Source organism: Perca fluviatilis, chromosome 18 (assembly GCF_010015445.1).
Source record: "Perca fluviatilis chromosome 18, GENO_Pfluv_1.0, whole genome shotgun sequence".
Lineage (NCBI taxonomy): Eukaryota > Metazoa > Chordata > Actinopteri > Perciformes > Percidae > Perca > Perca fluviatilis.
In genome coordinates, this window is record NC_053129.1 from 6,986,590 (window position 1) to 7,004,211 (window position 17,622).

A 17,622-nucleotide genomic window follows, 5' to 3' on the forward strand; every position below is an offset into this window, starting at 1 on the left:
TTGTAAGTTACCAGAAGTTTATGTAAATAACACTTGCCTGCTGGCTTCTGCTCTCTGCTGCTGCTGCTGCTTTTAACTACCAGGCAGTAAGAGTGCTTAGGGCGTCTACAAATTACAACACCGAAAAGAGATGCAACAAAAATATTTATTAATTTAATGATTAAATAAGGTAATGTCTCCAAACTTACCTCAATAATTACTTGTCTCCTGCTAGTTATACTACAGCACTTACTTTAAAAAATAAGTTAAATTAAAAAATATTTTTGTTGCATCTCTTTTGGTGTTGTAATTTGTATATGTCCCTAAGCACTCGTCTTACAGCAGCAACAACAACAGCAGAGAGCAGAAGCCAGCAGGCAAGTGTTATTTACATAAACTTCTGGTGTACTTACAAACTTTCCAATCCATCGTTTTATGAGTGCATAACCTATATATACTAGTGTAGACCTTTGGTATCATTCCGGGCATTATTATGGGTAATGTTAAGAAACACTTACCGGATCCATTAGCCTCCCTTAAGTTATGTTCAGCGGCTAACGCTACTCTAGCTAACTCTCCCAATGTTAGACCCAGGTGAAAAAACTCTGGGGGTGTTAGCTTCAAGGTCATGGAAAAACTTAAATTCAGCAACCATCACTTTAATAGCCTTAGTTGAGTCAGGAAATGAACAGAAATTAATTTATTTGTGAAAAATGTTCTTTTCAAATGCAAGTGAAGTTAAAAGTCATTGGTGTTTGTGTTAATGTCCAAGTCGACTTTTTTGAAATTCTCGATTAGAGTCTAAAGCCACTGTGGCTGATTCATCAAACTCCTAATGACTCTGTGTGGTGCCACCATACACATTTGAATACGGACTATCCCAAATCAACATAACAGGATGGTTATAGTGGTGGCCAATTTTTTTGTTGTCATTGCCGTCGCAATGCATTTTGCATAAACCAACTTGTTGGAAGTCACAGACTTACTGAGGTGAGGTTTTCTGCCAAACAAGCAATGGAGTAGTATGAAACATGGAGAAGTATCTTTTGTGCACTATATCGGCTGCTTTGCTGTGCGGCTGAGAGGAATTAACGACTGCTAGATCTAGAAAGAAAAACACTGGCTTAGTATGGATGGTAGGCCAAAACTGAGTTATTATACCAGTAGGTGTGAAATGAGAAATAATGCATGGCCCCAATGACATGAGCTGTCACCATAACAACTAATATGAATCTTGATCTAATCAAATGACCATAGCAAACAGTTCAAAGTCCGTTCAAAGTCAAAACACAATGAGAACCCAGCTGAAAATGAGACATAAAAAAACTAGGTATTATGGTTAACACTTTGCTAATACTTTGTGTGTGTGTGTGTGTGTGTGTGTGTGTCTCTCTCCCTCTCACAGAATAAACACAAACAGATCAGTCAGACTAAAATCCGTGTGGCCTCCACCCTCCTCTTCATCCTGGCTGGCTGCATCTTGTTCGTCACCATCCCAGCTGTGATCTTCAAACACATTGAGGGCTGGACAGCTCTGGAGTCAACATATTTTGTTGTCATCACTCTGACAACAGTTGGAATAGGTGACTATGTTGCAGGTGAGAGGTTATCATTCATGGTCAAAATATTAATGAATGCAAATGTCCTGATGACTTGATTAGTTTCTTACATATTATTAATAATGATTACAGTTGAGGTTTCTTTTTGATTATAATATAGGCTTGTTTATATATATATATATATATATATATATATATATATATATAAGTTTAATCTTCAATATTAAGCCCAAACAATAGGCCTCCAGCCTCGCCTCACGGAAGCAAAACTTCCCCAGAACCTGCCTAACCAACACTAATCCCTGTTTATCTTCTGGAGCCATGCCAGGCTCGAGGCAACTTTAAAATTAGTGTCTGAAGGAAAGGCCGATTAGGCCCAGCTGGACACTACTCTATCTAGACTGAGGAAGCAGTTTCACCATCACAAACAAGCAAAACCACGGAGGCAGCACACAGGGCTATATAAAAATATCAAACATAAAATCTTACCGTTAAAGACAATGAAAACGTGCAATCACAATGTATCGTAACTTAACCTACCGAACTTGACCCTCAAAAGATCCCTGACGGGCCCCCAAAAACTGTTACGTCCCTACTTTGTCTAGGGTTGGAGGACGCAAACATTTAAATAGTAAACCCAGGAGAAGGAAAAAGGAAAGGCGGAAACACTTTCAATGATAACTAAAAAGATTTATTACACAAACTAAACACAACACAACCTTCAAAAGGAAGGCGAAAATGACAACACAAAGACAAATCGAAACACCACCGGCCCACTGGCTCTGGTACACTACTAGCTCCTCTCTCTCTGGCTCTTGCTGGCTTCCACGGAACCCCCCGGCCCTCTGTCACTGGCTCCCACAGCTACTTAGCCTCCCCTGATGGGCGCTAATCGGGTTCAGCTGCGGGAGTGACGCTACACGTGCACCAGAGGCCTGTACTACGAAGCAGGATTTGGCATTAACGAGCTAACTTCAGGTTCAACCCAGGATTTTCTGTACTATGAAGGTGGATTAGTTGTTATCGGGTCCAATCTCCGTGGTAACTCATGCTGAACACCTAACCTGGTCGGGAGCAGGTTAAGTCGGAGATCAGAGATCAACCGGTGTTAAAGCACCGCCAACTGACCAGAGAGAGAGAGGTGCGCTCATAAAAGTTAAAACATTTAGAGATCGACAACCCGTTAACATTCCCTGATTGGTATTTGTATGAAATATATATTTTAATGGGAGGGAAATAAATATCGGCTTCTTGAGCCGTGTGTCGCCAATGTGCACATTGGTTTGAATTATGTTTTTATATTTTTTATTTGCTCTCACGATCGCTTCCCACTGCCAGGGGTGCAACTGAAATTATAGGCTAAAGCAACGACACTTTATGGAAAGCAGAAATTATAGGCTAAAGCAACGACACTTTATGGAAAGCACAAGTGTAATTAAAGCTGCGAGCAGCGATGGACGGGCCCTCGCGCCTCTGCGCGCGTCGGGGTTACCGGTGGACGCCGCTCCTTGCGACCGTGCATTTGCGCGGCACTCGGACGCCGCAAACCGTCACCAATGAAAAGGGAACTCCCCGCCGAGTTCAACGATACCTCACACAAGACTCTACGTCATACGGTTCATTAGCTGTGAAAAGGGGCGTGGCTAAAGCATAGGGGCGGTTCCAACCATCACCAATTAAAATGAAGCCTCTGCTGAGATGAATGATACCTCACACAAGACTCTACCTTAAATGGGTCAGCATGTATAAAAGGGGGGGTGGCTTAAACATAGGGGGCGGGCCAAACCATCACCAATGAAGAAGGAAGTCTCTGCTGAGTTCAATGATACCTCACACCAGGGTATACCTTAAACGGTTGAAACGTTATGAAAGGGGCGTGGCTTAAGCCTAGGGGGCGGGCCAAACCATCACCAATGAATAAGGCAGTCTTTGCTGAGTTCAATGACACCTCACACAATACTCTACCTTAAACGGTTCAAATGTTATGAAAGGGGGCGTGGCCTGAGTAAGTGGGCGTGGTCATATTATAGGGGGCGGCTCAGTATCACATGTAGACCACACATTCTGAGTTTCATGCAAATCGGATGATGTTTGTCATATAAGGCAGATTTGCTGTTGCCAGCGGGGGGCGCTATGACCAAAAGTCAATTTTGGCCTGTATGTGTCCTCAGGCCTGGACCCTTGTCCATCGTGAGAAATTTCGGGCAGATACGACAACGTACACTGAAGTTACAACAACTTCTTTGTTCATCGCTAAACACTCAAAATGGCCGCCACGCCACGCCCACACCGTCTGACGAAAAGTTTTTCTTTTAACAACTTTTCATCGTTAAGGTGTTGGGATGGTACAGACCAGTTTGAAGTCCATCGGATGAAATCTCTAGGAGGAGTTTGTTAAAGTATAGCACCTTGACTTTTAGGCCTACTTCCTGTTGCCACTAGGGGTGCTATGACTTTAAGTAATTATCGGCCTTTATTTGTCCTCAGGGTTGGACTCTTATGAATGCTGAAAAGTTTCGAGGGTAATCGGACAACGTACACTCGAGTTACACCCACTTCCTGTTTCGGCGTAGCGCACGCAAAATGACGCCCCCGCCACGCACGCCCCTATGACGAAAAGTTTTTCTTTTAACAACTTTTCATCTTTAACGTCTTAAGATGGCACAGACCGAGTTTGAAGTTGATCGGATGAAATCTCTAGGAGGAGTTCGTTAAAGTACGACATGTGGAAATGGCCAAAATCACACTAATTTCGAACTTTGAAATCAAAATTAGCGGACTTCCTGTTGGGTTTAGGGTATGGCTGTAATGACGTTTTTTGTACATCTTGACATGTTACATATGTGTACCAAGTTTCGTGAGTCTACGTTAAACGCACTGCAGGGGCTCAATTTTCTTAACTTTCTAGGGGGCGCTAGCGAGCCATTTTTGTGCGCCTATTCCCGAAACCCTTAAAATACGTAAATTTTCACCAGACTTGATGCAACCGCCAAATTTGGTGAGTTTTTGAATATGTTAAGCCCCTCAGAAAGGCAATTCATTTGACGGGAAAATAATAGAAAAAAGAAAGAAAGAAAGAAAGAATAATTCCTTCAGTTTCAATAGGGCCTTCGCCGCTGTCGGCGCTCGGGCCCTAATAATTCCTTCAGTTTCAATAGGGCCTTCGCCGCTGTCAGCGCTCGGGCCCTAATTATGGTCAGATCTTGGTCCTGACTGATAAGGAAGTGATATTAATCAGCGTTGTGATTTAAACATCTACAGCGTCGGCTATTTTTTTTTTGCCAGCTTTCCTTCCTGTTTTAGGAAGCAGCGACTGTATTGCGTTATGCCTGTAAAACCGTGTCTGTGTTCTTCATATTTATGTAGAATTATAGTTTGCTCTTCTTGTTTAAAATATGCTGCTCTGGTAGATGTTTGCGATTGGTCGTGGTGCGCAAACCTCGCCTCTTTTATGTGAACGCGCGCGCCGCTGGATTGGGAAACCCTGAGTTGACTGAACTAGTTGATAACCAGCGTCGTAGTACAGGCTATGCGGGACCGCGGTTGTTAGGTTAGGTGAAGCCGGATTACTGAAAGAAATCCAGGCCATGTTGATCTTGCTTCGTAGTACAGGCCTCTGGAGAGAGCGGCACAAAAAGAAAACACACAACACAAAACATGGCACGTGACAGGGTGTTGTTAACTTTTTCTGTTACAGCTTGCAGTGCACAAAACTGCAAACTCTGCTGTATATTCACGTTATCTCTGCTACTAAAGTTAAACTCTCCTCTACTTTGACAGCTCATGCCACAGTCACTGTCACTCTCGGCAGTTACCAGTTTCTCTTCAATGACCACTGACGAGGCTACACCCTCTTCCAAAACAGACCATAATGGTGGCTAGTTTTGAGTACGATCTCTTTTTTTATGAAAATAGTTCTCCTTTCATCAATAGTTTCTGAAAACATTTTATGCGAGAAATAGGTTATGCAGTTGCTGAATCACAACGGTCAGTTTAAAAGATTTTCATGAGCTTTTCAGAGGCGCTATTCCAAAGTCCCTGCAATGCTACCAGAATGCATTGCACAGCTGCTCCCATAGAAATGAATGGGAAGCGTGGAAATGACGCTGGACACACTCCCTAGACCCCGGGTGGTCTTTGTGGCTAGAAGGGATACAGCTAGGGAGTTCAGACAACAAAAAGTGAGTGTCATGCAGCAATGGCAGTTAAGAATAGGCACCAAAACGACTAGTTATCGTTGCTTGTTTTACTATCTGGCATTTGGGTGTCGCCTTTTCAGCCTTTTTTTCTCACTCTCCGCTGTGAGCTTAAACTCGCCATGCTCTGTTGGGTGACGACTCTTCAACTATGGCTTTGTTTGTAGTAGCGTGCGCCTGAGTATCCACGGGCAGCTCCTGGCCAATAAGGTGGGTGGGACAAGGGAGGACTTAATTACACTTGAGCAGCCAATTAGGCACAGGAATGTGGTTGTTGCTCTTGTTGGCCAATCAGCTGAAGTTGAAGCTGCAGTGTCTGAATACACAGAGACATCAGCAGGTGGCTTTTCTCTGTCTTCTGCTTTGTACTCGCTCTCTCTCTCCTCCCTCTCTCTCTCTCTCTCTCTCTCTCTCTCTCTCTCTCTCTCTCTCTCTTTGCATTGCCGGTGGATCTAGGATGATATTTGTTTGTGTGTGTGTGTGTGTGTGTGTGTGTGTGCAATGATTTCTATTAAAACTATTTTAACTAATCTTTTTTCTGTTGCAGTGATATTTGATCAGATGATTGTACCTGAGTGATTTCTTTAATGTATAGTACATGGCAAATTTATATACATTATGGGATATTTATGGTTCATCCAGAACTCATAGGGTCTATCCGAACATGACTTAATGTGCTGTGCAGGGGGAGCTGATGCATTCTATCTATCTATCTATCTATCTATCTATCTATCTATCTATCTATCTATCTATCTATCAAAATGTTTACTCTATTTTGTTTGAGATTTTACAGAGGGAATTTGGGATATTTCTTTTTTTATCACTGCATGAATTAGAAAATACTGTCAACAGCTACAGTATATTTCCGCCATGTTTGGGGAATAAAATGTTATATAAATCATGTTATGAATGAAATATGAACAAACCTAATTATAAAATCCTTCACAATATAGATATGAATGAAATGGAAACTTTGGTGTATATAAGTGCTACTGAAGTAGAGATGGCTCAGAGTATCAGCCATTAAAGATATGTATTGTAGAATTCCATATATTTTGCAAGACAATACAGGTGAATAGAGTAATACAAGTTATTTATTAGATATCACCATGAAACTTCCCCAGTTGATTACTTATATTAGGACAATATTTTTTGTGTTCTGAAATGTTATGTTTAAATATGCAAATGAGGCATTATCTAATGCTAAATTTTGGTGAATTTCAAAAACAAAATCTACAAAAGAAAGTGAGGTAAAATACACCTAAATATGTATTTGAGATGTTTTCTTTCCTCCGGTCTGAAAGAAAACATGTTATAGAAGCAAACAGCCCAAACTCAAAAAAATTGACCAGTATATGAACAAAATAATTTTCTTGCCTGAAGTGTCTCGCCTTAAGCAGAATACATCAATGGACTTATAGAGCCTGTGTTTGTTGATAATGTCTTTACCTTTAAATATAATCGCTGACTGTGAGAACAAACATAAATTAACTGTGAATTTCTCATTGTCTGAGCTTTATTCCTTGTTCAGGTTGAGATGCATGCTGGCAGCAGCAAAGTGATGTACATGTGTCATTCATGTCTTTTTTTTCTAATTAGGAGGAGACAGAAGGATTCAGTACCGGAAGTGGTACAGACCACTAGTGTGGTTTTGGATCCTGGGTGGTCTGGCCTACTTTGCTGCAGTGCTGAACATGATTGGTGACTGGCTGAGGGTGCTATCCAAAAAAACAAAAGAAGAGGTATGCTCTCATAAGGAATGATTAAGATGTTGATATTCATGTTATTCTTGGCCATGGTAGGACCAGCGTTGGGATCTACTGATTACCAAATATGGCTACAACCCCAAATTATGTTTATTAAACATTATGTATGAATTATTTTGTTTATAAATTGATTGATCTTTTAGCCTGTTAATGTCAGAATCAGTGTAGTCTGGCGTACCGGGTGTACAGTGCTGGGATCTACATCTAGCGTGTGACAGATGGGCTGGATGTCAGGTCAATCACAGTTCTGAGCAAATCTTTGGTGGGTGGAATATTCTGGGAATACACTTGAGATTAAGATCCTACCTACGCCTTAACATTCAATCTGATTTGTATTTTGGTATGTTGTCTGGAGGCGTAAAAACACATGTTAGTGCAGTTGTAATTTCAGAACGCATTGCAATCTAGATGCAACATCAAGTCAACAACATTTTGAAAGGTTACATGTACCTAACTCCACCTCTGTCATTTATAAGATACAGGCAAGTACTTTATCTGCAAAGAAAGAGTTACTAGGTTCGACACAGCAGCATCACTTCAGGAGACTCTATGGGGCAGCTACCATTCGCAAGAAGAGTCACATAACTGACAGGTGTAGCCATTCTTACAGTATAAGTAATGGTGGCCTAGTATACAAGGTTGCTCAAAAGTAGCCTAAAGATGCCTTTAGCCTCACTGTCTGTCAAAGGACACCCACCTTGTTTGTTGCAGTGGTCTCTCGAGATTACAGCACATCACTTCTCTAGACCTGAGACCCTGTTTGTTGACAAGTCTGCCAGTCTTGCCTACATATATATTGAGATTAAATCACAATACAGGCTGAACAAAGCTAATGACAATGCTTACTGATGCCAGGTCAAAATGCAAGAGCCTATGATCAGATGTTATTATTCAGACACTGTATCCAGATATCGATCACGTTAATAGAGATGGGATCCAAGAGAACATTACTGTGTATTTAAGGGCGTTTTCACACCTAGAGTACGTTTGCTTGGAGCGATTTCCCCTTGGTTCAGTTTTGTTTCACATATAGAAAAATCCAAGCTTACCAAAATGCGTCATTATAAACCACACCAGAACGTTTACTCCACTTATTGGTCAGATGTGTCTGGGGGACTTCCGGTTATGGCGTCACGCATGTGCGTGAGGCTCGCTGTTAAATCCTTTGAAACTATCTTTAACTTGGACCAATAAACATAATTCTACTTGTTCTTGACCTACGTGCTTCTACTGGACAATATGCCTCCAAAAAACGCAAAAACTGGCCAACAACCGGGGAAAAACAGCTTCACAAGGCAAAGGGGCTAATGTGGACACGGCAAACATTGACCTTCTCAAGGAAATTCTGTGGTTGAAAGGTGACATGGCTAAACAATCTACCGACATGCTGAAAGCAATTAACGATAAAAAGGGGATATACAGTTACACTCTCAAAGAATCAATGAGACGGAGGAGCGAATCTCGCAAACAGAAGATGATGTAACCTCTCTTCAAGGCAAAAGGAGAAAACGGTGGAGACTCTTTGCGACAGAATTACAGAGCAAGAAGACAGGAGCAGACGCTCAAACTTGAGACTGGTTGGGCTACCTGAAAAATCGGAGGGCTCAGATATGTGTGGTTTTCTGGAGAAGTGGCTCCGAAAAAAACACTGGGTGAAGGCTTCACCGTGCCCCCGATCATAGAGAGAGCACACAGGATCAGGCCTCTTAACCCTAAATCTACATCGCCACGGGTGGTAATAATGAAGTTTCTGAACTACCGGGACCGGGAAACAACCCTGAGAACTGCCAGGAAGACGACGGAGGTACGCTATGAGAATCAACGAGTTGCTTTTTTCCCTGACCTCTCCGCGGAGACACGCAAACTGCAGCAGCGTTTCAACAGTGTGAAAAACCCAACTTCGTGCACTGAATATTCGGTATGGCATGCTGTATCCATCCCATCTGATCATCACGCACAATGACAAACGCAGGATTTCGTTAGGTAAATGTGTGGGGTTTTGTGTTAAGGGGCTCACTCCATATTTTTCTGTGTTTAATGACTTTACATGGCCTGAAATTTAGATTAAGAAGAATGTATGTTTGATACCTCAGTTATAAATGTGTCTAGTTGGAATGTAAGAGGTCTGAACAAAATTGTCAAGCTTAAACAGGTTACACAGTTATACTTAGTGGAACTATAATCTCTACATTAGTCAACTTGGTATGTTTATACGCCCCCAATGGGGATGATCCTGCCTTTTACCAACATTTCTTTTTAACTATGTCAGCTTATAGGGGCCAGTGCATCATCGGATGAGATTTTAATTGTGTGATGCATCCTGCAGTAGATCGTTCAAATAGCTCCGACACTTCCCACCAACAAGCCAGGAAGACGATTGGAAAGTTTATGAACGATCTTAATTTAGTGGAGATTTGGAGACAACTTTATCCGAGCGAGATTGAGTATTCATGTTTTTCTGCTATCTGCAAAACGTACTCTTGGATAGATTTATTTTTGGTTTCCTCTGGTCTGGTATCTATGATTCAGAATTGCTGGTATGAGACTATACTACTCTCTGACCATGCCCCAATTATTTTATCAATTAAGTTTCCCAATTATTATTCATCTCCACTTCCATTTCGGTTTCAAGCTAAATGGCTGAAGTCCGCAGAATTTGAGAAATTTCTTGAAGAAAAAATAACGGAATATTTTAATTTTTAATAAAGACCAGACCAGTGCATCAATAAAATGGGAAGCATTTAAAGCCTATATAAGGGGGGAAATAATGAGCTACACTCAGCATAAATCAAAAATACATCTAAATAAATTGAACGACATTGACAAGCAAATAAAGGAACTGCAGGACCAGCTATATTACTGTGATGACACTGAAAAATATAAAAAGCTTCTCATATTAAAATCTGAATACAATGAACTCACTACCAATAAAATAGCAACTAGTTTAATGTGGTTGAAACAGTTATACTATGATCAGGGTGAGAAGGCAGGAAAACTCCTGGCTTGGAGGCTTAAAAAATACAGACAAGTAGGGCTATTAACTCAATTGTACTTGACAATGGAGAGAATTTAGTGGATCCAAAATGTATAAATGATGCTTTTGCAGAATATTATGAAAATGTATATAAATCCCAATATCCAGATAATATGGATAAACAGGATAATTTTTTGGATCAACTTCAATTCCCAACCTTGTCAGAGGAGACAAAAAATGATTTAGATGGAAAACTGAGCATTCAAGAACTTAAGGAGGCACTCACCCATATGAATACAGGCAAAGCCCCTGGCCCTGATGGCCTGCCTATTGAGCTTTACAAGAGATTTTCAGATAAATTATTACCTCATCTACTTGAAATGTATAATGAGTCCTATGAGAAGGGTATTCTACCCCCATCCTTCAGATTGGCAGCCATTTCACTTGTGTTAAAACCAGTTAAAGCACCGACAGATATGGGCTTATACAGGCCTATATCCTTGATGTCATGTGACACCAAAATACTATGTAAGGCTCTGGCTCGGAGGATTGAACCACATATTCCTAACTTAATTTCGAACGACCAAAATGGATTTGTTCTTGGCCGCCAAGCTTTTCACAATTCTCGCCCATTATTGAATATATTATATGAAAAACAATTTGCTATGGATCACGCCTTTCTGTCATTAGATGCCGAAAAGGCGTTTGACAGGATCGAATGGTGTTATCTTTTTGGGACACTCAAAAGATTTGGCTTGGGAGAAAAATATTTGAAATGGATCCAATTACTATATTCAGAGCCCATAGTAAAACTTCACCATTTTAATTCTAATATTCCTGATGTATGTGTAAATGTGGTGTTGACAAGGGAACTCTTCTTCATTGTATGTGGCAGTGCCCGGAACTTCAGATTTTTTGGAAGGAGGTTACTACATTTATTTCCCATTTGATTGAATGTAACATGCCTATGGACGGTAAACTCTGCTTACTGCACATTTTTCCTAATGGTTTTGAAGGGACCACAAAAAAGAGGAAGCTTGTTAGTTTCTGTTTATTGCAGGCTAAGCATGTAATCGCTCTGAACACAGAAGACCAAAGATAAACCATTGGATTAAACTAATGTCTAGCAACCTGGCACTGGAGAAACTGACCTACATCGCGAGAGGAAAACTTGAAGATTTTAAAGTTATGTGGTTGCCTTTCTTGCGCCTTGTAAAAGCATGTGACATGTAAACTATACTTTTTGTTGATGGAGTGAGCATGGGGTTCTAGGGTGGGGGGAGGCCTTGTTTTTTGTTTTTTACTTTTTATTTTTTCTTTGTATATTTTTTCTTTTGAATGTTTGGAAAACGTTTTAAAAATTCAATAAAGATATTTATGAAAAAAAAAGATGTGTCTGGGGCAGGAGCAAGAAAGTAAACTAGAAAATGGATTTTCTGCAGAAAATGCATATGAATGCTGAATAGCTAAATTGCTAAAGCTCAACTGGATTAATAGCTTAAATCCGTAAGAAGAAGTTGAAGTAGTGAGAATAGTTGGAAAAGTGATAATTGTTTTAATTGGTATGAATTTCATTGAAGTTGAATAACATCACTAATATAAAAAAGATGTGGAATAAGTTTTTTTTTAAAAGCTAATGCTTAAGCTGAACTGGTGCTTAAGCTAAATGCTGGTTAAAATCTGTAAGAAGAAGGTGAAGTTGTAAGAAATGTCAAAGTGATAATTGTTTTAATTAATATATCTTTTTGTATTAAAGTTGTAGGTGTTACAACAGTGGCGAACAACATATTACTGTCTGTAGTTGCAATTTGATTCTCTGGCGAAAATGCTGCATCATGCTTACTAACCAGTGGCCATGTTTGTAAACACAGACATCCCTTTGATCTCTGTATGATTACAGGGATCATACAGACCATGACCATGTCACCTGTGTCAGACTGCTGCCATTAAGGGACACTGAGAGCAACCTGTAAAAGAAAGTAAAAGACAGACAGTCTAAACTATAGGTTGCATAAGTGAAATGATCAGCGATTCAAAAAAGTGGTTTGCTGTGCCTTTGCGTGGAAATGTAAAGGATGTTTAACATGCGCAGCGAATGGAGGAAGATTTGGAACTGTTGTCATTTCGAAGCTCACCGAGCGAAATGTAAAGTGTAAATGAAAGTCCTATTGCTTAAATGAGCACATTAGCTGAAAGTAGACACGCATACCTAAGTTTTGATGTATATATGTTGTATGACAAGGACAAATTGTGGGAGTGAGAGCAAGTTATAGAGAAGGGACTAAGGAACTGTTCATTATTTATTTCAGTTATTTGAGTTATTAACCAAGCCTTGTTCCTGGTGCATCTTACATGATTGTGTTCATGGCAATTCACACATTATCGATGGGGAAGTACATCACATACAAATACACGTCATGTTATCTTGGTAGTTATGTTAAAGGTATAGTGGAGGATTTTCTTTTTCCGGGTGGATCATCAAGACTATTGGTCGTCCTGGTTGTCAATCATTCTGGTGATATGTTTACGTAAGGTCGTAGTACGTGCACGTCCCTAGCTTTCAGGTGTATATGTGTGGTGAGCTTGAGCTACGGTTTCAGCCATTCATTGAAGCATTGAAGCTTTTGGGAGAATATTTCACACGCTGGCGTGCGCTAAAAGCACAGGTTGGGCTTCCCACTGATGCCTCAGTCGTGAAGTTTCTACTCCACAGGTAAAGTTTGGCATGCTATTTGGAGAAATCCATTTAAAATCACTGCTAGTAAAAGTTGATGTAAGCTATGATTAGCGATGCTAGCCCTGGCACAAGTCACGCACCGCGCACACACGGTAAACATCTCAATTTGTGAAAAAGTGCAAATCTTCTTTTGGAAAGTAAGCTTGTATGAGCCATGCCGACAGCAACTTGTAAACAGTGCACTCTCGTGCACACGTTTAATAGGCGTTCCCTCTCGGGAGCAGGCAGAGTGTTGCGCATGTGCATTTTTTCAAAAAGTACAGAGGGCGGTTCTTTTCTAAAATTCGGGAAAATCCTCCACAATACCTTTAAGTTAAATGTTAGAGAAGTAAATGTTGCTACATGGTAGGTAGGCTGTCACGAGGAGACCGCGCACCAGGCTACTGAACGAGACCGTAAGGACCGTAACCGAGGGTACTGCACAAGTCTATATTCAAACGGGTGTCTAGGTTCTCGGCAAGTTTGAGTTATCAGCCGATCCCAGAAGCTTTTATTTCTCGTGCATCTTAGATGATTGTGTACATACAAATTCATAGGATACATTATAGATGGATATCACATACAAATACACGTCATGTTATCTTAATAGTTATGTTAAGTTAAATGTTTGTTACATGGTAGGTAGGCTGTCACCAGGAGACCGCGCACCAGGCTACTGACTGAGACTGTAACCATGCCTAATGCATGAGTCTATGTAATCACGTCTGGGTTCTCAGCAAGTTTGAGTTATCAACCGATAGCAGAAGCCTTTATATCTCGTGCATTTTAAAATTGTGTTCATGGAAATTCATAGGCTACATTACCAAGGGGAAAGTATTATATCACATACAAATATACGTAATGTTATCTTGGTAGTTATGTTAAGTTAAATGTTAGAAGTGAATGTTGCTACACGGTAGTTGTCACGAGGAGACCGCGCACCAGGCTACTGAATGTAACTGTGGCCAGTGCGTGAGTCTAGTGTCGGTCAGTATGAGTGTGTAAATAGTATGGCAAGACCGAAAGTAACTGCAACCGCTCAAGTCTTCCGCGGTGTCTTGGTTCCTGGCAGGGGAAGTAAACGCGCCGAGGGCATGTGAACCAGTGACCGAATCTATTAACTCGGTAGGCCAACCAACGACTGTCCGGTTGAACAGACTCGCGTAAAAGAGTAGGTTGTCCCATCACTATTTGGATGACCCTCCCAAATGATTGGGGAAAAAAGGGATGACCCTCCCCAATATTATATTGGAGCCATCTGTATGGTTTTGCACTTGGCAAAGATGTATGAATGTCCATTGTTTTTTTACAGCCATGACATACGTAACTAAACCTCTGCATTCTGATCTTATGCACCACACTCCACTGTTATGGTGTGGTGGCCATTTCAGTAGATTTACTCACTAACATTGTTATGGAAACACAAGCATGGAAACTAAATGCACACTTCCTGCATTACTGCATTACTTAAAATACTAAGTTACTCATCTAGTAAATTAGTATTCAAATTAAATAAAACAATAAAACATTGAGACCGTTCAACAAAGGACACTATGTAATGACAAATTCAACACTGGTTGCTATGGACTCGTCACTAAGCTTCCTCAGTCATAGTATATTTTAGCATAGGTAAAGCTGCCGAAGCTGAACATTATCCAAAACTCCATTTCTCAGACGAGCGTCAATTTCAGAGCTTGCATGCTACTATTCCTTCCTTCTCAAATGCCTTGAAAAGGCTTTCATTTGCACAATTTCACAAATAGTCACCGGGACCAAAAGGATATTTGAGTCGGGTATGGCTGCAGCCTGGAGACCTCCCATCTCATGCCTCCCAGCTGTTGCTGTCCGCAAGCTTTGACTTTTCAAAATAAAAGCTTGCGTCTGGTTCGCTATGTTTTCGTACTATGTTTTGGATGTTTTTTAACTAAACAGTACGGCAATCGTGCTAATAAATACAATTATTTTTTCAGCAGATATCTTAGTTACAACACGATGGAGCTAGCAAAGCAGTTTTGTGTTTATATGTGCGAGTGGGATATATTCAGTTTGTGAAATCCCACATAAAATATAAAAATATAACGCTACAGCTCAAATTGTCTGGCTCTAAACAGGGAGGGACCTATTTGCTAGCGATAGGGGCAGAGACTGTGAGAGCAACATGGAGCTACATGGATAAATATGCATCAAACAATCCACTTTAAAATATTGTTGTTCTCTAGGCAGCACGATGGCTCAGTGGTTAGCACTTCTCCCTCACAGCAAGAAGGTTCTGGGTTTGAATCCAGGTCGGCCTTTCTCTGTGGAGTTTGCATGTTCTCCCTGTGCTCCGGTTTCTTCCCACCATAAAGACATGGCTAGGCAACTACGACTACAGCTGAAAATTAGCCAGTTGGCTAACACTGGGGACATTCACAGAAATGTTCATTAATGTGCATTGTCCTAATAAAATGAATACAGAAGTTGGGTGAACCTCCCCCTTAGACTAAAAAAAATTGGATGACCCTCCCAACAAAGAATAAAAAGACATGACCCTCCCCCTATTTTCCTCTGGTGGTCCATTCCATAAATACCGAACGGTCTCTAAGATGATTTTTTTTAGCTCCGTGCTCTAGCGATGACATCACCCACTGTAAGTCAAGCAATACACACCCATTATAAACTTCCTGAAAGGAACACTAAACTTAAACTTATTTTTCACAAAAACTGTTGAAGATATGAAACTGCTGATATAGACCCTAATAACTGACATTTTTGTGAATGGTTAAAAGTTTGATTGGTGTCTGTAGGTGAAAGTATGAAGTAGGGGTAGCATTTTGAAGTAGAAAAGGATTTAAAGCCTACTCTCCTTAAAAAAAAGCTTATATTTAAGTATAAATAGCAGAACAAATGTTGAAGAAGTCCCATCATGTGCTTAAAGAGCTGAACATGTTGATATTTTCAGAAGATAGAGGCGACCAAAGAAAGCATTCATTCACACAATAAAGGGAAGAAGATCCTGTGTTCTGGACTAGTGCATATTTCTTGCATCTCCATGGTTAAACCAGCTCATTTCATTTAAATATTCAGACATTGTTTAGCGAGCGACGTTACTACGCCTGCTCTGCTCACCAAGACTTCGCTCTGCTCTGCAACTTTAGCAGTGGGTGGCTGGTTTGACCATGGAAATACGAGTCATGGCGAGCTTGAAGCTTAAAAGTATAATATACTTTATATATTCTTGAGTTGTGTACAAGGATTATCCTAAATGTTTCCAACAATGTTCAAACCAAAGAAATCTGTAATTGTATTTAAGATAATGATCCATTACCATTACATTTGGTTGCCTGTCAATGGCGTCATATTCCCTTTGCGCATGTGTCAGCGTTGAAGTTGTCTGCCAGAAGCTTTCATAAACTGACTTTTATCCAGTTTAAGCCACATCTTTATGATAAACGTTTTCATCTTGGTCATTTTTAACTATTAAATGTTAGTGGTAGCTTGGTATATTTGTAAACATTGTTGCAATGCCTCTTCTTATCTGTCTCGTTTTAACGGTTAGGCTATATCGCTAGCTAGGCTACACTACGACAATGCCGAAGAAAAAGTCAGCATTCATTAAAGATTTGCAAAGGGCTTACCCTTTCCTCCCTGAAGTTAATCCTCTAACAAATATACGGAATGAATGTTTCCAATAGGGAAGCTATCGGTCTATCAAATGAGATTACATTTGTGTGTGTTGTTGGTTAGAATAACACTGGTAACACTTTATGATAATGAATTCATGCATAAATTAATTGATGTATGTATGTATGTATGTATGTATTATTATGCATTATGTAATTAATGATTTATGTATTACTGCATATCCCATGAATCATCAGGAATTGACGTGTCTATCATTCATGACCATGCATGAACAACACAACTAAAGCATACATAGGTACGTGGGCACATCATTATGAATTATGATTTATTAAGCATGATCATGATTATTTATTTTGCTGCAAAAAAATGTGGTCATCACTTCGCAATTTCTGATTTCAACACAACTTGTGAATAATGATGTACCCACCTCACCTAATGTTTTAGTTGATGTGTTGTTCATACATGAGGTCATGAATGAGAGGCTATGAACTCATGTCAATTCCTGATGATTCATAAGATATAAAGAAATGAAGTAAGGCACAAATCATCAATTAATTCTTGTATGAATTCATAACTCATGTACCCTTACCGTAAAGTGTTACCATAAGTTTAGTTCAAGCCTGTGGCAGCAGTTCCAAATAATTCGTTTAGTGCCAGCAATGAAAAATACCTTTTCACAAAGTTTTTCACAAGTTCAGTGGGTGCATTTTCCAAAAGAATGCTTTAATTCTGAAAAATAAAGTTGGTCCCACACGAAACTCACTCAATGTCTTTTAATATTATTTCTTAGATATATAGGCTACATACC

The 17,622-nt window shown here is 40.1% G+C and overlaps 1 protein-coding gene across 1 annotated transcript in view; it reads left to right on the forward strand.

The window, feature by feature from the left end:
• Positions 1–17,622, forward strand: part of kcnk10a (potassium channel, subfamily K, member 10a) — a 151,944-nt gene that overhangs the window by 132,588 nt on the left and 1,734 nt on the right. Inside the window, exons 5-6 of the mRNA XM_039781978.1 lie at positions 1,385–1,577; positions 7,334–7,476. Coding sequence (XP_039637912.1) covers positions 1,385–1,577; positions 7,334–7,476 — 336 coding nt within the window. The remainder of the gene's footprint in view (positions 1–1,384; positions 1,578–7,333; positions 7,477–17,622) is intronic.